Source organism: Lissotriton vulgaris, chromosome 2_1, assembly GCF_964263255.1.
Source record: "Lissotriton vulgaris chromosome 2_1, aLisVul1.2, whole genome shotgun sequence".
Taxonomy (NCBI): Eukaryota; Metazoa; Chordata; class Amphibia; order Caudata; family Salamandridae; genus Lissotriton; species Lissotriton vulgaris.
Window position 1 is genome coordinate 291,938,489 of NC_141687.1, and position 20,815 is coordinate 291,959,303.

The 20,815-nt window shown below is 44.8% G+C and overlaps 1 protein-coding gene across 6 annotated transcripts in view; it reads left to right on the plus strand.

The window, feature by feature from the left end:
• The window catches only part of TRIM37 (tripartite motif containing 37), a 1,151,903-nt gene that overhangs the window by 181,344 nt on the left and 949,744 nt on the right, over positions 1-20,815 (plus strand). For all 6 annotated transcript variants that reach the window (XM_086954978.1, XM_086954980.1, XM_086954981.1 and 3 more), the window contains exon 5: positions 17,699-17,786. In XM_086954978.1, the coding sequence (XP_086811104.1) occupies positions 17,699-17,786 (88 nt within the window). The remainder of the gene's footprint in view (positions 1-17,698; positions 17,787-20,815) is intronic.

A 20,815-nucleotide genomic window follows, 5' to 3' on the forward strand; every position in this document is an offset into this window, starting at 1 on the left:
AGGAAAATGACCCATATATCGTCCACTCCGATTTTTCTCTTGTTCATATCGACTCAGTTTCCTATTCTTCTAAGGCCTCGTACTGTGTTAACCTGGGTCTTGGTTCTAACTCATTTATTCGCAACCTCAAATTCTGCAAAATTATTCCGTTAAAAGTACCATACTCGGGCACAGCTAAAACGCCATCATCCTTTGTATATTTCATCCAATTCTCTATCCATAGACATGTATGATATCCTCTCTCCATCATCATAAAAGAAGGAAACGTCTTAGGTGGCGGAATAGGACTCCCTTCTCTAGTTAAGACAGGTTTATCTTTCTTACAGAAATTCTTAATTTTCTTTATAAATGATATTTCTTGCTTCTCTCCATACATACTAGATACTCGATACATGATTAAAAATTCACAAATCCTCAAACTTTTCTGTCAGGGCTACTCGCATAAAAAGGCAAATGGGAATCAAGCATACACATTTTTCAAACCAATCTAAAAGCCGCTTTCACTCAATTATCCAATCAGATTGAGGCTCACACTTGTGATCTGACCAATGCCAGCACTGCCTTTTTGATGTAGTCAGTTCTTATCCTTACAACTGACCCCTCCTTTACAATTCACCTCAGTCACACGCCCGCTGTTTCAACCTATCCCAGTGCGGCTCTGTGACATCAGTGCAAATCCGACAGCTGACTCTGCAATTACAAGGTAATACAAAATCTTATTTCTTTTTTTTAAACCTTTATTTATAAAATGCATGTTACACAGCGTCTGCCTACAACCCCTCCGGGCCGGCCGCTATGACACATCTTGAAAGAATAAAGCAAGACAGTACACAGTAGAGACGATCACTGAGCACACATTATAGTGTGGTGCATAAAACAATACCTAAAGGATATCAAAGGTTTAATTTTATAATTTTGTCGAATAAAACAACAAACACAAACACATGGCATTATACTGGCAAGGGTCATAAGAGGGGGGGGGGAAGGAAAGGAGTACATATATAAAGGAGCAAATCTGACCTGGGGGGATGACCATGGAGGAAGAAAGGATACCGATAATATAGGAAACAAAAACGGAACGCCAATCATGGGAAAGAGGGAATAGGAACGTCATAATCGAGTGGAGGGGAACAAATATCACCACGGTACGAGTTCCACTGTGCCCAAACCCTGGACCATTTTCTGGGGCGACCTTGTGCCTCGTACACCGTCTTCTCTCGAAACATGCACCAGTCCATGTTGTCTTTCCAGGCACTGAGCCGTGGTGGCCTGGCGGAGCCCCAGAGCTGAGCTATGTCCCTCTTGGCAACCATGTTGCCCAGAGTGACCCAGAACGTCTGAGCAGCAGTACAGTCCGTAGGCTCCCACACATTGAGCAGGCAGCGCCGTGCCTCAGGAAGGAGGGGGACTCCAGTGACACGTCCCATCACATCGTGCACCCTGGACCAGAAGGCCGAAACAACCGGGCATTCCCATAGGACATGAAGAAAAGTACCATCCATACCACACCCACGCCTACACCGTCCATCCGTCGCAAGCCCCATTCGTACCAGTCGCATACCAGTTACATACACACGGTGGAGGATCTTTAGTTGAACAAAACTAAGTCGGGCCGGAATAGCTACTTCCTTAGGGGAAGAAACAGCCGACTGCCAATCCTCATCGTCTAATTCAAGCCCGTCCGCCGTCCAGGAGGCACGAAGTTTCCCCAGCTGGTCAGCCCTGTTGTTAATGAGCTTCTTATATATTAAGGAAATCGTACTATCGGGGACGTGTCCGTCCAGGATACGATCCTCCAATGGGGAGGATTGTGGAATAGGAGTCCCAGGGGGAAAGGCTGAGGACAAGGCATGTCGAACCTGCATATACCGAAAATACTCCCTATCATTAAGCTGATATTCCAGTTTTAGGGCCTCAAAGGACTTCACAGTGCCCCTGGCCCAAAGATCCTCCACCTTACTGATCCCGATCATGTCCCACCTGTCGAACCCTTTCGTCTGCCAAAGGTTGCCCAATCGATCAGAGTCGTACAGCGGGGTCATACGCGTCAGCTTGCCACTCCAGCCCGTAGCCACAGTCGCATCCCTCCAGGCCCGCACCGCACACTTCGTAGGACCCGTAAGGAGACGGATTGGTGACTTCGAGTACAAAGCCCTATTGAAGTTGCCACCGGGCAGTAAAAATTTGTCCAGGGCAAAGGCAGGAGCGGGTTCCGAAGAATATGTTACGTGGTTAATGGCACTCAGGTGCGACGCCCAGTAGTATCGTTTGATATCTGGCAAAGCAATACCGCCGTTGTACCAGGGAAGGGTGAGCTTAGACAGCGCAATACGGGCACGTCCGTCCCAGATCAATTGCCGCTGTAGACTTTCGATCTTGCGGAAGTAGCGAGCGGGGACCGGGTCGAAGAAATTCTGCAATGCATAGAGAAATCGAGGGAGCGACATCATTTTAAAAAGCGCCGCTCGGCCCAGCGGAGACAAGGGCAATTCACGCCATCGCCTCACATCCTGTTTAAGACGACGGAGCGGAGCATAAAGATTCCGTTCATAACGCACCGCAGAAACCGTGGAGACATAGATCCCCAAATACTTGAAACCGTCATCCGCCACCAGAATTGGAAACCTACGAGGCAGCGGCGGCAGAACCCCCGCTATAACATAAACACAGGATTTGGTCCAATTGATGACCAATCCGGAATTCTTGCCAAAGGATGTAAGAACGTCAAAGAGCACGTTCAAGGACTTTTGGCGGGGAAGTAAAATAAAGGAAGATGTCGTCGGCATACAGTGAGACGCGATCATCTTATTTCTTAATACTTTGCATCAATTCTCCGTTAATAACAACATAAAAACATTCGCTACTCTGCCTGTTCCCCTAAAACCAAAGCATAAATTACTTCTTTTCACTACAAGTAAAACCTCCTGCTTACTCTTCACGCACCGCGATTAAAACCTTCCGTTTACCCTTCATTTATGCTCAAGAGAACCTATTACTCCTTCAGTCTTACCCTTTCTAGGTGATATAAAATTAAACTTTCACCAGCGACCCTATTTTTGCTTTTATTCACACTCAACATACATACTAAATAGTCCCTAGTTAAACCTTGCCAGCCCTGCGTAGCTTCTCAGTGCTGTTCCAACAGACGAGTAACCTCACTGCAGTACGGCTTCTATCACTGTCCGCTATTCATTCCTGGTAATTTCCAGACAACATAAAACACAACGTAGACACCTTTTGTTATCATAAAACAATAATTAATAACTAATATTTATCACCAAACTAGTCAATAATAACCATAGCTCTGCTACCAGAAAACTGATCCAGCGGCTTACCAGCAACAGGTACTCCAATACCATATACTCACCTGGGCCCGTAAACACACACACACTCTAGTAATAACCACGGGAGTCTAAGTTTGTTGTTTGCTGAAATTACAAGATTAGTCACCACTTATTCTCAACTAATCTTTCACTGATCAAAAAGTTCTTTCCTCTGGTCAACGGACCATTAGTTGAACTAGTTGATGGTGAGATGACATGAAATATTTCTCTTTTGATATGAAATAACCACAAACTCAGGAAAGTTTTAAGTCGTTATCTAAATTAATTTCATGTGAACCACTTACAAAGTACAGTACAGTCTCCGTCACTCATAGGAAGAAAGATTCAATTAATCAGTCAAACAAATATATATATATATATATCATTCTCTGCAATGATGTTGCTCAGAAAGGAGAGGATAGAGAGAAAAGCACATCTGCACAAACATGAAAGTATAGTTAGCAAGGATGTTGTGAAAAACAGTCCCCTGGCAAAGAGCTGGGAAGGGTCCCCTTGGAAAGATCAGGCGACAAAGGTTTCAGGACAGGAATCAGGACAGGATAGATGACCTCTCTGCCACCGACGCTTGCAAAGCACCCCTCTCTGACACTCTCTTCCTCCTCGAGATTCTTCTGCGATCTTCTTCTAAGTAAATTAATAAAAGTGGCTCTGCATTCGATTCTTCTTTAGCATCTCTCATCAGTCCGACTCTCTATCTCACTCTGGCAGCATCCCGGTCTCATGCTCACTAACTAGCTAAGACTACCTCAATTATACCCTACAATATTCATGTACCTCTCATTAATGTTTCAGTGGCATGAAACTACTAACTCTGGTTGGACAGGCAAGGGGGATGACCTTCACACCATGCTTATCCTTCAATTTAGTCTTTCAGTTCATTGTTAAAAGATCCCACCCCTTCATTTTTTATTCATAAAACTTTATTCCCACCCGCATTCACATCATATTAGAATCAAAAGTATAAACTTCATTCGTTCCCTTTCATTTCATTTCAGAGGTCTCCAAACTGGTTCCCAGGGTATGTATCCTTTGCGACCTTGGACTGTGTTCAAGCGTCACATCACTTGTTCAGGCTTATTCACATCACGCATGCACGGAGATCAGGTGTGTTATGGACTCTGGATTCATACGAGAGGCCCAAATGTAACCTAATGAGAGTCAATAAGACAAATACTAATTTCAAAATAAAATAGTTTCACTGTATACCCGTTATCTCTATTCTAATCCCATTCATTTATTAATGCTCTCCCCGCATTAGCATTAGTAAAATAGCTCATGTTATTTACAGCAAAGCAGATGCTCAGCATGTGAGTTCTCAATCAGCCATTTTAATAGTGTGTGCGCGAGTGCAAGAAATTCCCTCCAAGCGACAGCTCGTCATACTGCGTAGATGCAGCAGATGCATGCGCAATAAAGATATCCCGTTAGAGGCCATTTTAGAACTTCACTCGAGTTACCTATTAGTAAAAATACATAGGCAAGCTTCTCTATCTTATATGTCAAATGTGGTGCTTATTAATTTACACAGTACACAATTAATACAAGGTTAGAAGTTAAATGAGTGGATTGCTCCCGAGCAAGTCTATTTGCTATTAGTCCTTGCTCCATCACCTCCACCTCTAATGGCACAGAAAAATATATCAGCAACTGACTTTGGTGGCCGGGGTGGGTGTTATATGGCTCCAGTGACCTCATTTGTGCGTCTTTCTGGCCCCTTGATGGAGCCAACCATCCCTACTGGCGAAGAACAGATCTTGAAAGTTTCTGGATCTATGCTGGAGCCATTCATCCTCATGTATACTATCCACCGGAAAGATTTTAACCGAAGGTAAGTAACCTTTCCGATTGGCTAGTAAAAGGTGGTAGCCTAGAACACATGCGAGAAACTGTTCACTTCTTTCCTAAACTCGGTTTTATAACAAACATGAAAAATCTCATCTCTCCCCACCTTGAATACAGTAGTGTTTAAAGCATTCCCAAGCAATGAGAGAATGTAATTTGAACAACTGCATCCCTTTTATCAGACATTTCCTTATCTGACAGGTAAGTAATAGAAATGTTTGGGATGATAGTCACGTATTGTATTAGTACCATAGGTCAGTTTACCCATGCATCCACTCCAGTAGAGACAGTTATCATAGTTGGCTGGTGATTTGGAAAATTGTGTGTTAAAGGTATGTGTTCTTTACAAACTCACGTGATGTAATCAAAAGAACATGTTACTGCACAGGTCATTCCTCCACCTACAGCTGCAAGTGACCAACACAAGCGCATCCCTCTTGGGTTGTGGAGCATACAAAAACAAATGATTAGTCCAGGGCAGCTTCTGCACGTCAGTGTGCCGTAGCTGATGGCTGTGCAACTAGCCCTTTGTGCATTTCAGTAGAAACCGTATAACAAAGTAGTGTTTGTATGCACAGACAGCATGACAGCCATGCATTCCATCCAAAACCAGGAAGACACCCACTCCCTAAAATAGTCCTGTTTGGTGCAAACTATTTGGCAGCGGTCGGTTCACCACCAAGTACATTACACCTCCCAGGGGTGGAGACAATTTTGGAGATCTTCTATTTAAAAGTTATCAGTAAACTTACGTGCGGGAGAGCACCACTGAACCATTATTTCCGTTGTTGGGACATTCCAACGATTCCAACGATCATCCTATTTGCAAGATGCCTATTTTGGCATTAGAAAATGGCAAAAATGTGCATTCTGATGGATACTTCCCACTGTAGACTCTTCACCTTTTGATTACCTCTAGATGCCAGACTGGATCCAGAGTTTTTTAGGTCTTGCCTGCCGACAGCGCACACACTTTGTGCCGGGAGGGGTATTGCTTACTGTAAAGGACCTGAAGCACTCCCATTGCTTACCATTTGTTTTCATCATTGTCATGCTTCTTTGCTGTCTCCTAATTGGCCAGCGTGTGCTGAGCGTCACTTCCTTTTCTTTGTGTGGAGCATGGACCAAGCACAGATTGATTCATCTTAATTTGTGTCCGTCTGCTGCTCAAGCTGTGATTCAGGTACTATTTCTATCCCCTGCTGCCACCTGGCTTAATCTCCTTTATCCCCAAATGGTGTGATATATGTTGCTCACTTGTCCACTAACCCCTCCCAGACTAAAACATATTTATTTGTAAACAAACCAGTTCTTGCAGAAGGGTTGTACTTATTAACATTCTCCTTCATTGGATCAAAGGCATCACATGTTTACATAGATAATTGGTAACTTATTGGACTCCAAGTCTTCTGGTAATTCCAAGAAGAAAAAAGACAAGTCCATGGTTTCCGTTTTCCTATCCCGTCAGGGTATTTCCATGTATTGGTCACCCACCTCATGTATTGGTCACCCTCATTAGTCCCAATCCAGCTCGAGTTCCTAGGTCCGTCTGCAATACAGCAACAGATGCAAGCCTTCAAGGAGGCTATGTTGTGGATTTGTGATACTCTTCCGGTGCCCTCTGGTTTGCCTTCAGGTCCTGTTGATCTGAAGAGGCCTCTAGTTGGGTTACTGCAAGCAGGTCTGTCTCAGACACCAGTTGTGCCTTTGAACCCCGCTCCGCCCTGGCTCTAGGATCGACTTAGCCTATGGCACCTAAGACTGTTCAAAAACGGACCGTCTGCTGATGGATTGGCCTTTTTATATTTTATTATTCTTTTATTAAGAGAGCTAGAGTATGCTGTAATAACATTCTTAACATTCATATATTCATCCTATTTCCAGTCAACATGTAACATTATCTTTGAATATAGCAGATCAAATTTCATCTTATAAAACTTCCTGTTAGTGTTTTTTAAATCAAATTCTTTTGAACCCCAAGGAACTTTTCTCTTTCTTCTTTGCATTTGTTCAGTTTTTTCGTGTACTATGATTTTTTGCAAAATGACCATTATCTGAAAAACCTGTTAAGAACGAATAACCAAGCCAGATACTGGACGGATCATTTGGCAGTATAATGTTTAGTTTATCCATACAGATAGATTGTCCTTTGTCTAAAATCTGCTATGAATTTGCCAAGAAACAACCTTTGGAAGGCCTGCAAGCTCATTCCACCGGAGCCAAGGCTGCCAGCACAGCACTGACAGCCTTGGACATCTACCAGGCTGCCAGGTGTCAGTCCACACATTCACAACCATGAATGCTTGCATAGTTAGGTTCACCATGAGTAGCATTTTGCCTATTGAATCCTGAAGGATTTTCTGGTCTGAAGTATTCCACAGATTTATCAACTGGAGGTGCTACTATGGGTTCTATTCACAAGGTATGCAATATGCAGTTAGAAGTATCCATCAGTAACTGTCTTTCTGATGGATACTCTTTCTAACCACAGATTCCTCACCAACCCACCCTCCTCCAAACTTTGTGGAATGGATTTCTTTGGTCTATATTAAAAAGATTCCATTTAAAGGTCTGCTAACTGGCACTATTGATTATTGAATTCTTTGCGTTCAATGGCGTGGATAGATATCCGAAAGAAACATTGACGCACTGGTCCTTTTGTGGCTCCGACGTCACTTTGGGTTGAAACAAGCTTGACGCAGAGCAACTCAACACCACCTACCAGTGCATAAAGGATTTGCTGAGAAAGCAATCCTTGGATCCAGTCTGGCGGTATTTACATACTGATGAATCTGCAATTTGTTCGAGTATTCACTGGAAAAAGCCTTACTGAAAGTAAATAACCTGTTTGGGTACCCTCACCCCTAGTCCTTGTGCAATGCCCTATATATCAGCTGGTTGGGAATTATATGAATTTTAGGAATGTTGTTACAGCTTGTTTTATGCATATATCGTATACCCAACAAACCATTAACTTCATCATTGCATTAGCAGCAAAAGCAACATACTTATAATTCAGTCAACACCAGTCTATTATTAAAATCCCAGTAGCTGCTACACTACCACCCACCCCTTCATGTGATCTCAACACTGTTCTAACATGGCCTATGGGACCTCCATTTGAGTCCCTTCATTTCCTCCAGCTGTCTTTCCCTTCACATAACTGAAGTGCACAAAAAAGTGATCGCCAGAATGGTTGGATTAATCTCAACCACTGGTAATTACTTGGCCCGCATCCCAGTCCATTGATATTTTGCACACCATGCCACCTCAATTTGGACCGAGCCATTTGCAAATCAGTTTTGACCCTCTCCCGTAGTGACAGTCTATCCCAAACAGACAGGGGAGGGCCTCACTTATCCGGAACACAAACCACCAAAGTCTGGTTTTGCACTTATTAGGGCTCATCAGTGGGATACAGCTTCATTCCAGTGGCACAGTGAAGGACTGGGCTATTCTAAGGCCCAGCGGTGCCAGGGGACAACACCTGAAACCTTCGTGGGTTACCTGTTCCGGCGTACAAATCACAGACACGGGACACTTCCTTCGGCGTCAAAGATCAGAGTTTATTTACTGCAGGGATACAGAGATCGCAAGAAGTACACAACATGTAGGTTCTGAGAGACTGCTTCGAATTGCAACAGTGGATTGCTCCTTTTATACATATTTTAGTCATAGCACAACATGGCGAACAAAAGGTTACAACTCAGTTCCCACAGTAAACTTCAAAAGGGTTGCTTTCATGTTTTCAGGAGCCCGGAACATAATTACAGTAGCATCGCCGGTTCCCAACTGTAAAAGTACGTTATCCCACCATTAAGTACATTCCGTTCTGGCTGTAAACGAGTTAAGAAAAGAGACAGAAACAGGTGCAAGGAAGACAAAGATAGACAACAGATTGAAAAAGAGTGTAGGGGGCAATATCGGAAGCATGATTGCAGGATCAAAGGATTCGTGCCTAATGCATGCACGACAGAAACAATAGACCGGCACGGCAAGATGAGCCTCGAGCGGAGCCATCTGCCTTTGCAGTGTCATCCCCCTCGTCATAAATACACCCTCAAAGGAACATGTGTCTTCCGCAAGAGCTGGGAGTCCCAGGGTCACGAAGCGGACAGTGTCCGTTCGCTAGCTACTTGAAGGCAAGAAACAAAATGGATGCCGTATCTAAAATGGAACCCGTGGGTTCAGATGGAGAAACCCACGAATAAGACGAACAGTGCAACGCAGAGTAGCGAAAATGCGCACACCCACTAAACTCGTCATTTGCGGTTCATAGATACCAAACTCGTCCATATTCGAACAAGTCAAAAACTTCATTACGATTCCCACGGAACCTCAACAGTGTGGAAGGGACCCACATCTGGGCATACCCATCTGACTTAGAGGCGTCGCACAAAAAAAGTGATGAATGGAATGTTTGAATTAACCTCAGCCCCTGGTAATTACTCGGGGCCACCTCCCAGTCCATTGTTATTTTTCCAGCCATATGCAAATCAGTCTTACCCCCCATCTTAGGTTGCTTGTGGTCCAGTTCAGGCAGGACCTGGCCTGACATTTCAGACTGGACTGTTCCTATTAGAGCATGGTCAAGACTAATTTCTGTATGGCTGGTTCCAAACTGAGGTGGCATGGTGGGTAAAAAACAATGGACGGGGATGTGACCCGAGTGATTGCCAGTCGCTGAGATTAATTCAAAGAGAGGAGTGGTACTTGGAATACACTCTAGATTGTTACCAAAAATTTCACTTTTTCATTTTAATCAGTCCATTGAACTACCTTCTTTCTTCACACAACCACAAATGCTTGTAGAATGAGCTTTACATACTTTTGATTGTAAAAAAAGGACCATTATGTTTTACATTGACCATACCAAGTCGATTCGAAAAAGAAAGCAACTATCTGGTGCCTTTGCCCAGTCTCATACTGGAAGTTCAAAAGATGGACTTTGGGAGATGGATTATATGATGTTTATACATGTGTTACAATAAGACAAAACCACAATTAACCACCACACCTAGAGCACATTAAAAGTATGCAACAATGGCCATTGTGGGTAATATACCACTAGCAGACATAAGTAAAGATGCTACTTAATCATCGATCTACATGTTTTCAAAACAACTATGTGTGGGCATTCATGCCCAGCAAGAAGCACAACTTGAATTAACAGTACTTAAAACTTTGTTCAAAAATAATCGGCTGCTGCTCGCAGGCCACTACATTGATGGAATAGGTCCTGCTTTTTGTGTGGACACAGCATGTGATCTAAACCAGCACACAAGGCAAATGAAACATGTTACTTCTCTCTTATACTTACATTTTATGTTTCTTATACCAGTTAAGCAGACACTATAATGCTTTGCAGATACATTGTAACACATACCAAAATAGGGAAAAAACAAATCTGAGCTGAAATCGGAGTGCCAGTGGATTGAGGGTTTCCGGGAAGGGATCATGAGTCACCTCTGCAGCTAAACCTTTTTCAAAGAAAAAACAACTTGTATTGTCCAAGCCCAACACTATATGGAAGAAGTGTCTGCTCCATTTGATCTACAGCACTACAATCTGCAAAATGATTGTTACAAGTAAGTAATGTTTGCTACCTCCGTATGGCAATCTGTGATGCCCCCCTATTAAAAGATAGATTTTTTAAAACTTTGCTTTTAACCTCTTGGGTGCGCTGGACTGAATGGTTCATCCTGCGCCACGGTGCTCCTGTGCAGAGGATGGAACCATTCCGTCCTCTGCACACAACCACGAAATCCCTCTACTGTAAACATCAGCAGGATTTTCTTTTTTGTTTTTGAGCCTTAGGAGCAGGAGATGAATTGCCCCAACCTCCAGAGGCGTTTTGTTAGGTCTCGGCTAAACGCGCGGAAGCGCGTCTCGCCGAGAACTATTGTTAGCGAGTGTGCTTCCCAGGAGACAGTTCCGGCCGCGCGCATCCTTGGAGCCGATTTGAAACAGGAACGCGCGCTGTGGCCAGGCGCTGTCTCCTGGGAAGCTCAAGCACCACACACGCATGCGCATACACACACACAAGCGCCCATGCACGCACGCACATACATACATACAGAGACACCCCCCCCTGACACATACACGCGCACACACACAAGTGCACCGAGGCCCCCCTCCCTCCCTACCCCGCCGTCACCGTCGCACACATACATACACACACGAGCATACACACACACACACACACAAGTGCACCAAGCCCCCCCAGCCTTTTGGAACTTACCTGGCCAATGTCGGGGACTCTGCTCTCAGCACGCGCCGCCCAACCTCCTGCTGGCGCGGCCCCGGGGCTCCACACCGCTCACAGGAGCCCCGGGCGCGAGACGCATTTGACTCCGCCTGCCTCCTCTTCCGGTCTGGACGTGGCCCCGCCCCCGTCACAGGCGACCGTGCCTGACTTCCGGGGCGGCCGCGGCGGGATTCCTGGGGCATTTAGGATGCTCCTCAGCATGTACATAACCAAATCACGCACACTGAAACAGCATATGGAAAACACAAATTACTGATGATTCAGCTAAGAAAAAACCCCACAAAATTCAGACTCTGGTATGTGTGCTGATTCAGGGTATTGTTGCAATTCATTAGCCCATTAAAAATATTTTTCAACAAAGACTTAGAAACGATTTAAACAAGTTTCGTAAGGTTTAATCAGTTGCAGGAAGGTATTTGCAACTTGTGAATGAGCAGTTTAATATTTGGGAAAATAAAACAACAAGGCAAAGGTCATAACACCCTCAGATAGTTGATTCTTTCTCATGTACAGCAGTGTGGAAGTGACTGCGACAGAACCGAACTACACTTCATCACCTGTAAGTCATTATATAAGATCCATTTCAGAGCAGGTGCTAGAAGATTGGTTTCAAACATTATTAAAACTAATGCTCTTCAAATAAACCGCACAATTAAATTGCGATGTTCAGGGTGGTTATAGTCCGCAAGATTGGACACAGTTCTGAGCTACATAAAATGTTATGCAATGGAACTCACGGAGAGCGACAGGTGTTTCCTCAATCTTAGAGAAAGGAAGAGAAACATACTCAGGAAGAGGCACAGGATGAAACATCAGCCAGCTCAAACATGGGGAAAAATCATCAGAACACAAGGGCCAGCCCAGAGCCGCATGACCAGTATTACACACACCTAACGCTTTACACATCTTTAGAGAGGGAACTGCTGATATGTTAAAAGTCTGCAAATTTATAGCAGCATGAATCATACTTAGTAATAACCATAAAATATGGCGGAAGGCGCGATACTAAAGAATCATTGTAAAGTGAGTGCAGAGTAGTGAGTGCAGAGTAGTGAGTGCAGAGTAGTGAGTGCAGAGTAGTGAGTGCAGAGTAGTGAGTGCAGAGTAGTGAGTGCAGAGTAGTGAGTGCAGAGTAGTGAGTGCAGAGTAGTGAGTGCAGAGTAGTGAGTGCAGAGTAGTGAGTGCAGAGTAGTGAGTGCAGAGTAGTGAGTGCAGAGTAGTGAGTGCGCAGAGCATTGTGTGCTGTTGAGTGCAGAGTTGTTAGACGGGACCTGGAAGGTCGGCCGAGGACAAGGAGAGAGGCCTCCGGGGAGAGCCCCCTCCTAGCGATCGTACAGACAAGTAACTTCCCCCCCACAGATGGACACCACACAAAGATAGGGTTTACGCTTTTTATATGCAGTTCTTGAAGTAAGGTAATACGGTACAGTGAGATCAGGATACGAGGATCCTCTCAATTCTAGTCTCTGGCAGGGAAAGGGGGTAGCGGGACAGTCTTGTTACCAATCTGGTATTGAGATGGAATGATGGTAGCTCACAATCCTCGAGCTCGGCGTTCTGGAAGGTCGGGCCGCGGCAGCGCCAGCAGGTCCCGAGGAGGTCGTAGGTAGCAACGGGCCGCGGCAGCGCCAGCAGGTCCCGACGAAGATGGTGGTTGCAAGGGGGCCGCGGCAGCGCCAGCAGGTCCCGACGAGGACGTAGGCTGCAAAGGGCCGCGGCAGCAGGTCCCTACGAGGATGAAGGTTGCAGAAGGCCGCGGCAGCGCCAGCAGGCAGGACGACAGTTCACAAGGCAGGGCTGTGGCAGCGCCAGCAGTCCGTCAAGGATGAGTTCTTCACGGTGTCTCTCGACTCCAGGATACAACTGCCTTCCTGCTCTGGAGCTGCCTCAGTTATAGGTCTGGCGCCCTTTGATGTCCGGACCCTCGCACTTGGAGGTCGGAGGTCCGGGATGAGGGAGTCCAGACACCCAGCAGGGGGGTGGAGCCAGCGCCCGGGGGGGCTGGGGGCGATCGGCACCTGGCGGGGGAGAGCCATCGACACTCCTCTCTCCCATTGACCTGCCAAGTGGTCCGTTCACCTCCTGGGTGGATGGTGGTGCCGGGGCCTTGCCAGGCCCAGGGTTGGGGTCGAGCTGCGGCCACGCGGCCTCGTGGTGCAGTGTCCAAGATGGCGGCTGGGCCCGGGCAATGGTGCTGACGGTGGCCCGGGCCAGTGATACAGAGATGTTCGGGGGCAGGCGTCCCGTAGGGGACGGGTTGCGGGTTGCTTCTGGGGGTAGCACCTGGAAAGCCGATGTCCGGGCTCTGTCATGCGGGGAGGGAGCGAGCCCTTCCTGGGGCCTGTCCAACAAGAGTGCTGTGTATTGGCAATGTTAATGACAATGCCATTTATTTTTGATTTAAAGAAAAAAAAATGTCATGAGCAATGCCAATAGCTCTACCTTTAATGATGCCGAGACCATTGCATTGCAAATGCTTGTTTTTATTGTAATTACGATCGGCATGCATGGTGCACTGACATCATTACATTGAAAGTGAAATGACCCGATTGTCTAATTTCCCTTTCAGTGTTTTGTTGCTTGTGGGGCTATCTCAGGCTCCCGAGCACCGAGACACACGGGAGAGCTATCATTGGAAAGGAAAGAATCTCCCCATTCAATTGGTACACTTCCCTAGTGGATACCTGCTTGGGGATCGCCGAAGGAGGGTGGTCACAAAGCATTTGCTCCCCATTAACTTTTTGTAATGCCCCCAATCAGAAATAGGAACAGTCTTGGGGGGACAGATGGGGGCAATAGCGTTCCACAATAAAAATTATACCTCACTGTGTGGGTGCCCAAAGCAGAGTCAGATTAAAAAAGTATAAAATGAAAAACTGAGGGGGAACCAAAGCGTGTCAATAAGGCAGGTTTTTAAAATACTGTTTAGGCTGACTCTGCTGTGGGCACCCACACAAGAGAGGTATAATTTTTATCAGGAGATCCAGGGGAACACTGGATGATAGGAAATTTGTGCCAGTGCAGTCATCCTTCAACTTTCCCACACAGACATGTGAGGAAAATGTGACATTTTAGGTAAATTTGAGGTTTGCCGTGGTTTCTGGGTAAGAAAACGCTGGGTGGTCCACATAAGCCACACTGCCAGCCAAGTGCCAGTCCACGCACACCACCAGCTAAGCGCCATCCACGCACACTGCCAGCCAAGCACCATCCATTGCACACCGCCGGTATTGGCATGCCCATTTGCGGCAGCTCCAGGCTCCTCCGCAATAAATGAAAATCCCTGCTTCATAGTTGGCTTTCTGCTCCCCTGGAGGGCAGATCAAGGATAATAACCTCCATCTGCCCTCCCAATGGGGCAGAAAGACTGTTATTATTAGGGTCTGGGGGTGGCGGCATTGGCATGCCCATTGTGGGCAGCCCCCACCCCTACACAATCCAAGAAATAATACTTGGTGGCTAGTGTGCTTTCTGCACCCCACCCCACCCCCTCTGGAGTGGGGCCTAACAACACTGCCTATTTCTTGGATGGCAGCTCCCACCCCTAAATTTACATAAAAATGTAATCCCTGGTTCCTAGTGGTCTTTCCTCACATTTCTGTGTGGGAAAGTTTTGGCATTACTGGGCCAACAGAAATGTCATACCTCCCAGCGTTTCCCCAGGTCTCCTGATAAAAATGGTACCTCACTTGAGTGGGTGTGCCTAGTGTCTACTACAGGGAAGGGCCCAAAACGTATTGTGGGGACATCGAAATGATGTATTATAAAATGACTTGGTTTTGCAAGGGCGGCACATGTGTTTTTGGTCCCGGGCTCAGCGTCCAAATTGGGAAACCTACCAAATAGTCTGCCTGTTCATTAAATTTGGGAAGATAGTGTTTTTAGCACCGCAAACCAATTGTTAATACCGTTTGTAGGGGAAAAAAGACTATCTTCTGCAGCACTTTCATCCCCAAAAACAAAATGTTGCTATATTTTGGCTAATTTCTTAGTTCCCTCCAAGGGGAATCCAGAAGCCCTGGTGTGGTCGTGATACATCGGGACAGTCTTCTCGCCCCCCTTCTGGTAGGTATTTACTACGACACGAAAGTACGTTTTACTCTCCTTTATTTCTCGGGTTATGTTATCTTCACATACATCAAAGTCCGTCTATAACATAAACAGAGGGAAAATCGGATTGTAGCTCTTGGGATCCACGACTGAGGGCTTCTCTGGTTCTCTGTGTTTCAGGTTTCTTCTTGCAGTGTCAGGCGAGCGTTGACCCAGAAAGTAAAACAAAGAAAAGAGGGCTCAGGCTACTGTTTATCTTGCATGCCGGAAGATAGGGGATGGGGAAAACGTGCACCGTCACCAGAGCCCTAACGTTTGTAGCGTGTCTAGTGTACAGGGAACAATTGTGCTCATACACTGGTGCCCCTTAAAGCGTGCCCACATCCCCTTAACTAACCCAGAGCATGCGCCCGGCACTTGCCTGCTCCCACGACCCTCCTGAGCCTTGGTGATGGGAGACCCAGCCTCCTCACTGTTGCGGAGAACAGTGGTCCCGAGGGCATTGCTCCTTGAGCGGTCATACTCTCTTCCGTCTTCCACACGACTGGTAGGTAGGTCCCACTTTGTTCCTCCTCTGCTAACGAATCCGACGTCTTCCTCCTCATGGTTCGCGTTCCTCGTTCTCCGCTCTTCCTTTTCTTGGGGTCGCGTGGAGTCCTCTCCTTCCAAACTCCAGTCCGACGCACCTGACGCTTCTTTCGCCAGCCACCAGTCCTTTTTCAACTGCCCCGTCCGCCCGGCTTTGCACATCAACTAGACCGCTGACCGTACTTCCGGGTTTCTCGGCGGTGGCCAGGTTGGGTTGGTCGTAGCCATCTGATCGTCGCAAACTATCACACCTGGGTACCTTTAGAATCGTCAGGATCTTGGAAGTAAAGGATGCACATTTGGTGTGGGTACCTTATGTGGACAAAAAGGCACAGAGGCCTAAGCAAGAACCACTCTAAATAGCCCAAAAAAAATGCTTCGCACAGGGAGGTGGGAAAGGGCCAGCAGCAAAGGGGTTAAAATAAAGGTGACTAAAATTAACTTTTTTTAATAGTGATCTAAAATTGTTTTTTGCATCCAATTAGAACTCAGAAATTATACTAACATGTATCCTTGATGGACAATTATAAGTACAGGTGAAAAACTGGTAGTTGCTACCTGGAAAGATGTGGACCTGGCCCCATGCTAGCTCTTCTAGTACAAAAAACACTTAGTGCCTCATTTCGATGTGGGTCAGAAAACCTCTGACTGACATGGAATGTTCACACTCTGACCGTCCAATTAGAGTGTTAGCAGTCTGAGTGTAAACCGGCCGAGTCAACCAACTCAGTTCCAGTTTGAAACAGCTCATAATCCCTTAAGGAAGGCGTTTTCCGCCATAGGGATTATGTTTCTGACCGCCTTTCCATGTCGTCCTTTCTGACAAGGAAAAGCTGTCGGAAAGAGACTTTGGGGGCCCATAGCAGGGCCCCGTTCTCACCTGGCCCTCTGTTTGTGGCCTAAGGGGGTGCCCACCTTCACATCCCTGCACCGAGTGGCAGGCACCATAAGGTGACTGACACACGGTACATGGTTGTACAAAAACTTCCATTGTACATTGGAAGCTTGTGCTGCGGGCAGTTTCGGACCACTGCACAAGCTCCCATTGTAAAATGGAAGTTTGCAACCGCACCATATGCTAATTGCAGTGTCTGGATCGCCGGCCGGTTCCGCATCTGCGGTGATGTTGGTCGGAGTTAACTCTGATCGACGTCGTAATAAGGCCCCTATTGCACCCAATATTTCCTGTGCAAGATTTACTTTTTACTAAAAAATATATTTTTCTGTTCATTTTTTTAATGTTGCATATAAATATAGATTTTTCAGCATCCTGCTCAAGTTCTAGATTGTCTTCTTCCCTGCTCTCTTAATATTCGGTTAATTTTGATTTTCCTATAATAGTCAGCCTTATGTTTATGATATCCTGGGTCATTGGCTGAAACATAAGCATTATGTAAAATAAATACACAATTCCCAGCCCCTTTTAAAATATTTATGTGAGAGCATTCTGAGGTCTCTAAGAACTATTTAAGGCGTAATTAAATGTTGTTTCATGCTTTTCGGATTGCCTTCGTTCCATTATTAATGGGGCTTCTTAATTTGTATGCCTTGTTATAGATGTGACCAATTACAGAGGCTTTCATCTCTTCCTTTTTTTTGTTGCTAGGTGTGAAAATCATCACGAAAAGCTAAGTGTGTTTTGTTGGACATGTAAGAAGTGCATCTGCCACCAGTGTGCTCTATGGGGAGGAATGGTGAGTGGGAAAGAAAACCTGTTTAGACATCTTGGTTGGAGAGATAGTTTAGTTGATCATGTTGATTGAATATGTATTTCTGTAGTGATGCTAATGCAAGGTGCTGGTTTGTGATGTTAATGGTATACTTTGTGTGCATTAATGTCTGCAACACATTTCTTAATATTTTTCCTTTTTAATTGTTTTTTTTTATACTGAAAAAAACATATATATATGTGTGTCTTTTGCCCTTTCTCCTAGCATATGCACTTTCTGAAACTCTGCACTCCGTCATAACTGCTGTTTATGGATTGCTTCACATTTTGTGCCTTACATCTGAAAGCCATTCTGCAAATTTTGTTAGCTTATTGTGCTGTCAATGGAATCCATAAACAGCCAACCAGATGGCGAGTATTCAACTTTAGATACAACACAGTTCGGACAGTGGACCACTCTTATTTTCTAAAGCACCAACCCAAATATCACCAACATATTTTGATTTTCAATAAACTAGCGTGCAATTCTCAAATGCTCCCTGTCCTGAAAGCATATCCCAAAACTTGGAAAGAAAGTCTATATTTTTGTCATAGATGAAAAAGCACCACTGCAAAGGTAAGTCTCCACCGATCAGTAATCACACAGCGCAGTCGAATGGTCCCACCTCTTATTCTGTCTCAATATCCAAACGCGGTATCTTTTCCGAAGATACCGCGTTTGGATATTGAGACGCCACTTGGGGATTACGGGACCGACCCCCACAGGCAACTGCCTTAAGGTGACTTCGATCTGGGTCTTGTAACAGAATAAGAGCCTTACATCTGAAAGCCATTCTGTAAATTTTGTTAGCTTATTGTGCTGTCAATGGAATCCATAAACAGCCAACCAGATGGCGAGTATTCAACTTTAGATACAACACAGTTCGGACAGTGGACCACTCTTATTTTCTAAAGCACCAACCCAAATATCACCAACATATTTTGATTTTCAATAAACTAGCGTGCAATTCTCAAATGCTCCCTGTCCTGAAAGCATATCCCAAAACTTGGAAAGAAAGTCTATATTTTTGTCATAGATGAAAAAGCACCACTGCAAAGGTAAGTCTCCACCGATCAGTAATCACACAGCGCAGTCGAATGGTCCCACCTCTTTTTCTGTCTCAATATCCAAACGCGGTATCTTTTCCGAAGATACCGCGTTTGGATATTGAGACGCCACTTGGGGATTACGGGACCGACCCCCACAGGCAACTGCCTTAAGGTGACTTCGATCTGGGTCTTGTAACAGAATAAGAGGTGGGACCATTCGACTGCGCTGTGTGATTACTTCATATAGACAAGGTGAATACCGGGTTCTACATCAAACAATTAAGCTAGATTCTTACTTGGATATTTGGAAATATCCAAATGTATAGGCCCACCGTAGCAGAACAATTCAATATAGAAAACGAATAAATTTCGAAAGAGGAACTTGCTTTGAAAATACCATACGCCTTGAAACCTCGATAGCGCCCTGAAGAAGTTCTGGTTGACAGAACGAAACGCGTTGGCTGGTTTCTATAAATGGATTATTAAAAGAACTTTGAACTTTATCAATCACGATTCAGCATCTTTATAACAGGACAGCTCAACGACCTATTTATCTCCTATGATCGGTGGAGACTTACCTTTGCAGCGGTGCTTTTTCATCTATGACAAAAGTATTCAACTTTAGTTTATTTGAGTTTGATATAGGTTTGAACACTGGAGTCACATAACCTTGTGTGCAACATAGGAATCCAGAAATCCCAATGCTTACCGCTTATGCAGGAAAGCATTTTTGTAAAGATGCAAGTGTATGGGAGCAGTGATTACACACCAATATGCTTTCAACAGTCTCACACTAATCCCTTTGAACAGTTTTCTTCTTGGAATTCATCATAGGCTCAATACAGGGTATCCAATAGTCCAAAGATGAGCATAGTTGTGTTTTTACAACAAAAGCCCAGAACAATATTTCGTTTTAATCTCCACAGTACATTTTGCTTTTGTAACAAAGAAACTTTCTTTTTTTAAATAACCAACTGTCAAATCCAGTTGCGGATTCATCCAACTCCTGCACAGAATCTGCAAAGAGAATTGTGAACTTTGAGTTCCAAGACAAAAGACAGAAATGTTGTAAGTCCTTGAGACTATAGCAGTATGTTTTTGTGATGGTAAGTCTCAGATAGTTTCATTGTTGGATTTTCTCCTGGACATAGCATTTTTTAATTTTCAAAATTAATCCTTCAAGGTAGGAGCAATTATTCAGGCATTCCACCCATCACATTTATTTGTATTACTTGGGAAAGTGTGATATGACACAAAGTGATAGCAGCAGAAAACTGTGAGCCTCTTGCTTTTTCTGAGACACTGCCTATAATGTGAGTTGAAAAAGGTCTCACTGCAGAGATTTTAACAGATAAGTTATTTTAGTACATAGTTTTATGAACAAAATTACGCAATTTGAATGAATGTTGCTTTTTTAGTGTACTTGAATTGAATCCCTTTAGGTTAATTGTTTTTGCAAACTCATTAAACTATAATTGGTGCTTTAGCCTTGAATATTTTACATCGCCAAACTATTTGAACTACTTGCTTTGTTCAGATCCAATGGACACGTTGTTTCTGTATCAATAATACCTTTGAACAAATGTATAGTTCATTTATGATGGCATTCAGCATGTGGCCACTGGCTAAATTTTTCTAGTGCAACACTTTCTTGGAAATTAGTTACTTATTGGTATGTGGGGTTTTTAAATTAGCTTGTTCTCTCTGTCGGTTAGACTCATTTGTGAAACCATTTCTCTTGCTAAAGCACAAGTCAAGTCAAGTCAGAGAATTTATATAGCGCACTACATACCCAGAGGGTCTCAAGGCGCTTAAGGAGGGGTGGGGAATTACTTGTCAAATATCCACGTTTTAAGTTGCTTTCTGAATGCTAGGTGGTTCTGGGTAAGGCGAAGGTAAGTGGGGAGTGAGTTCCAGGTTTTAGCTGCCAGGTAGGAGAAGGATCTACCTCCCATGGTGGTCTTG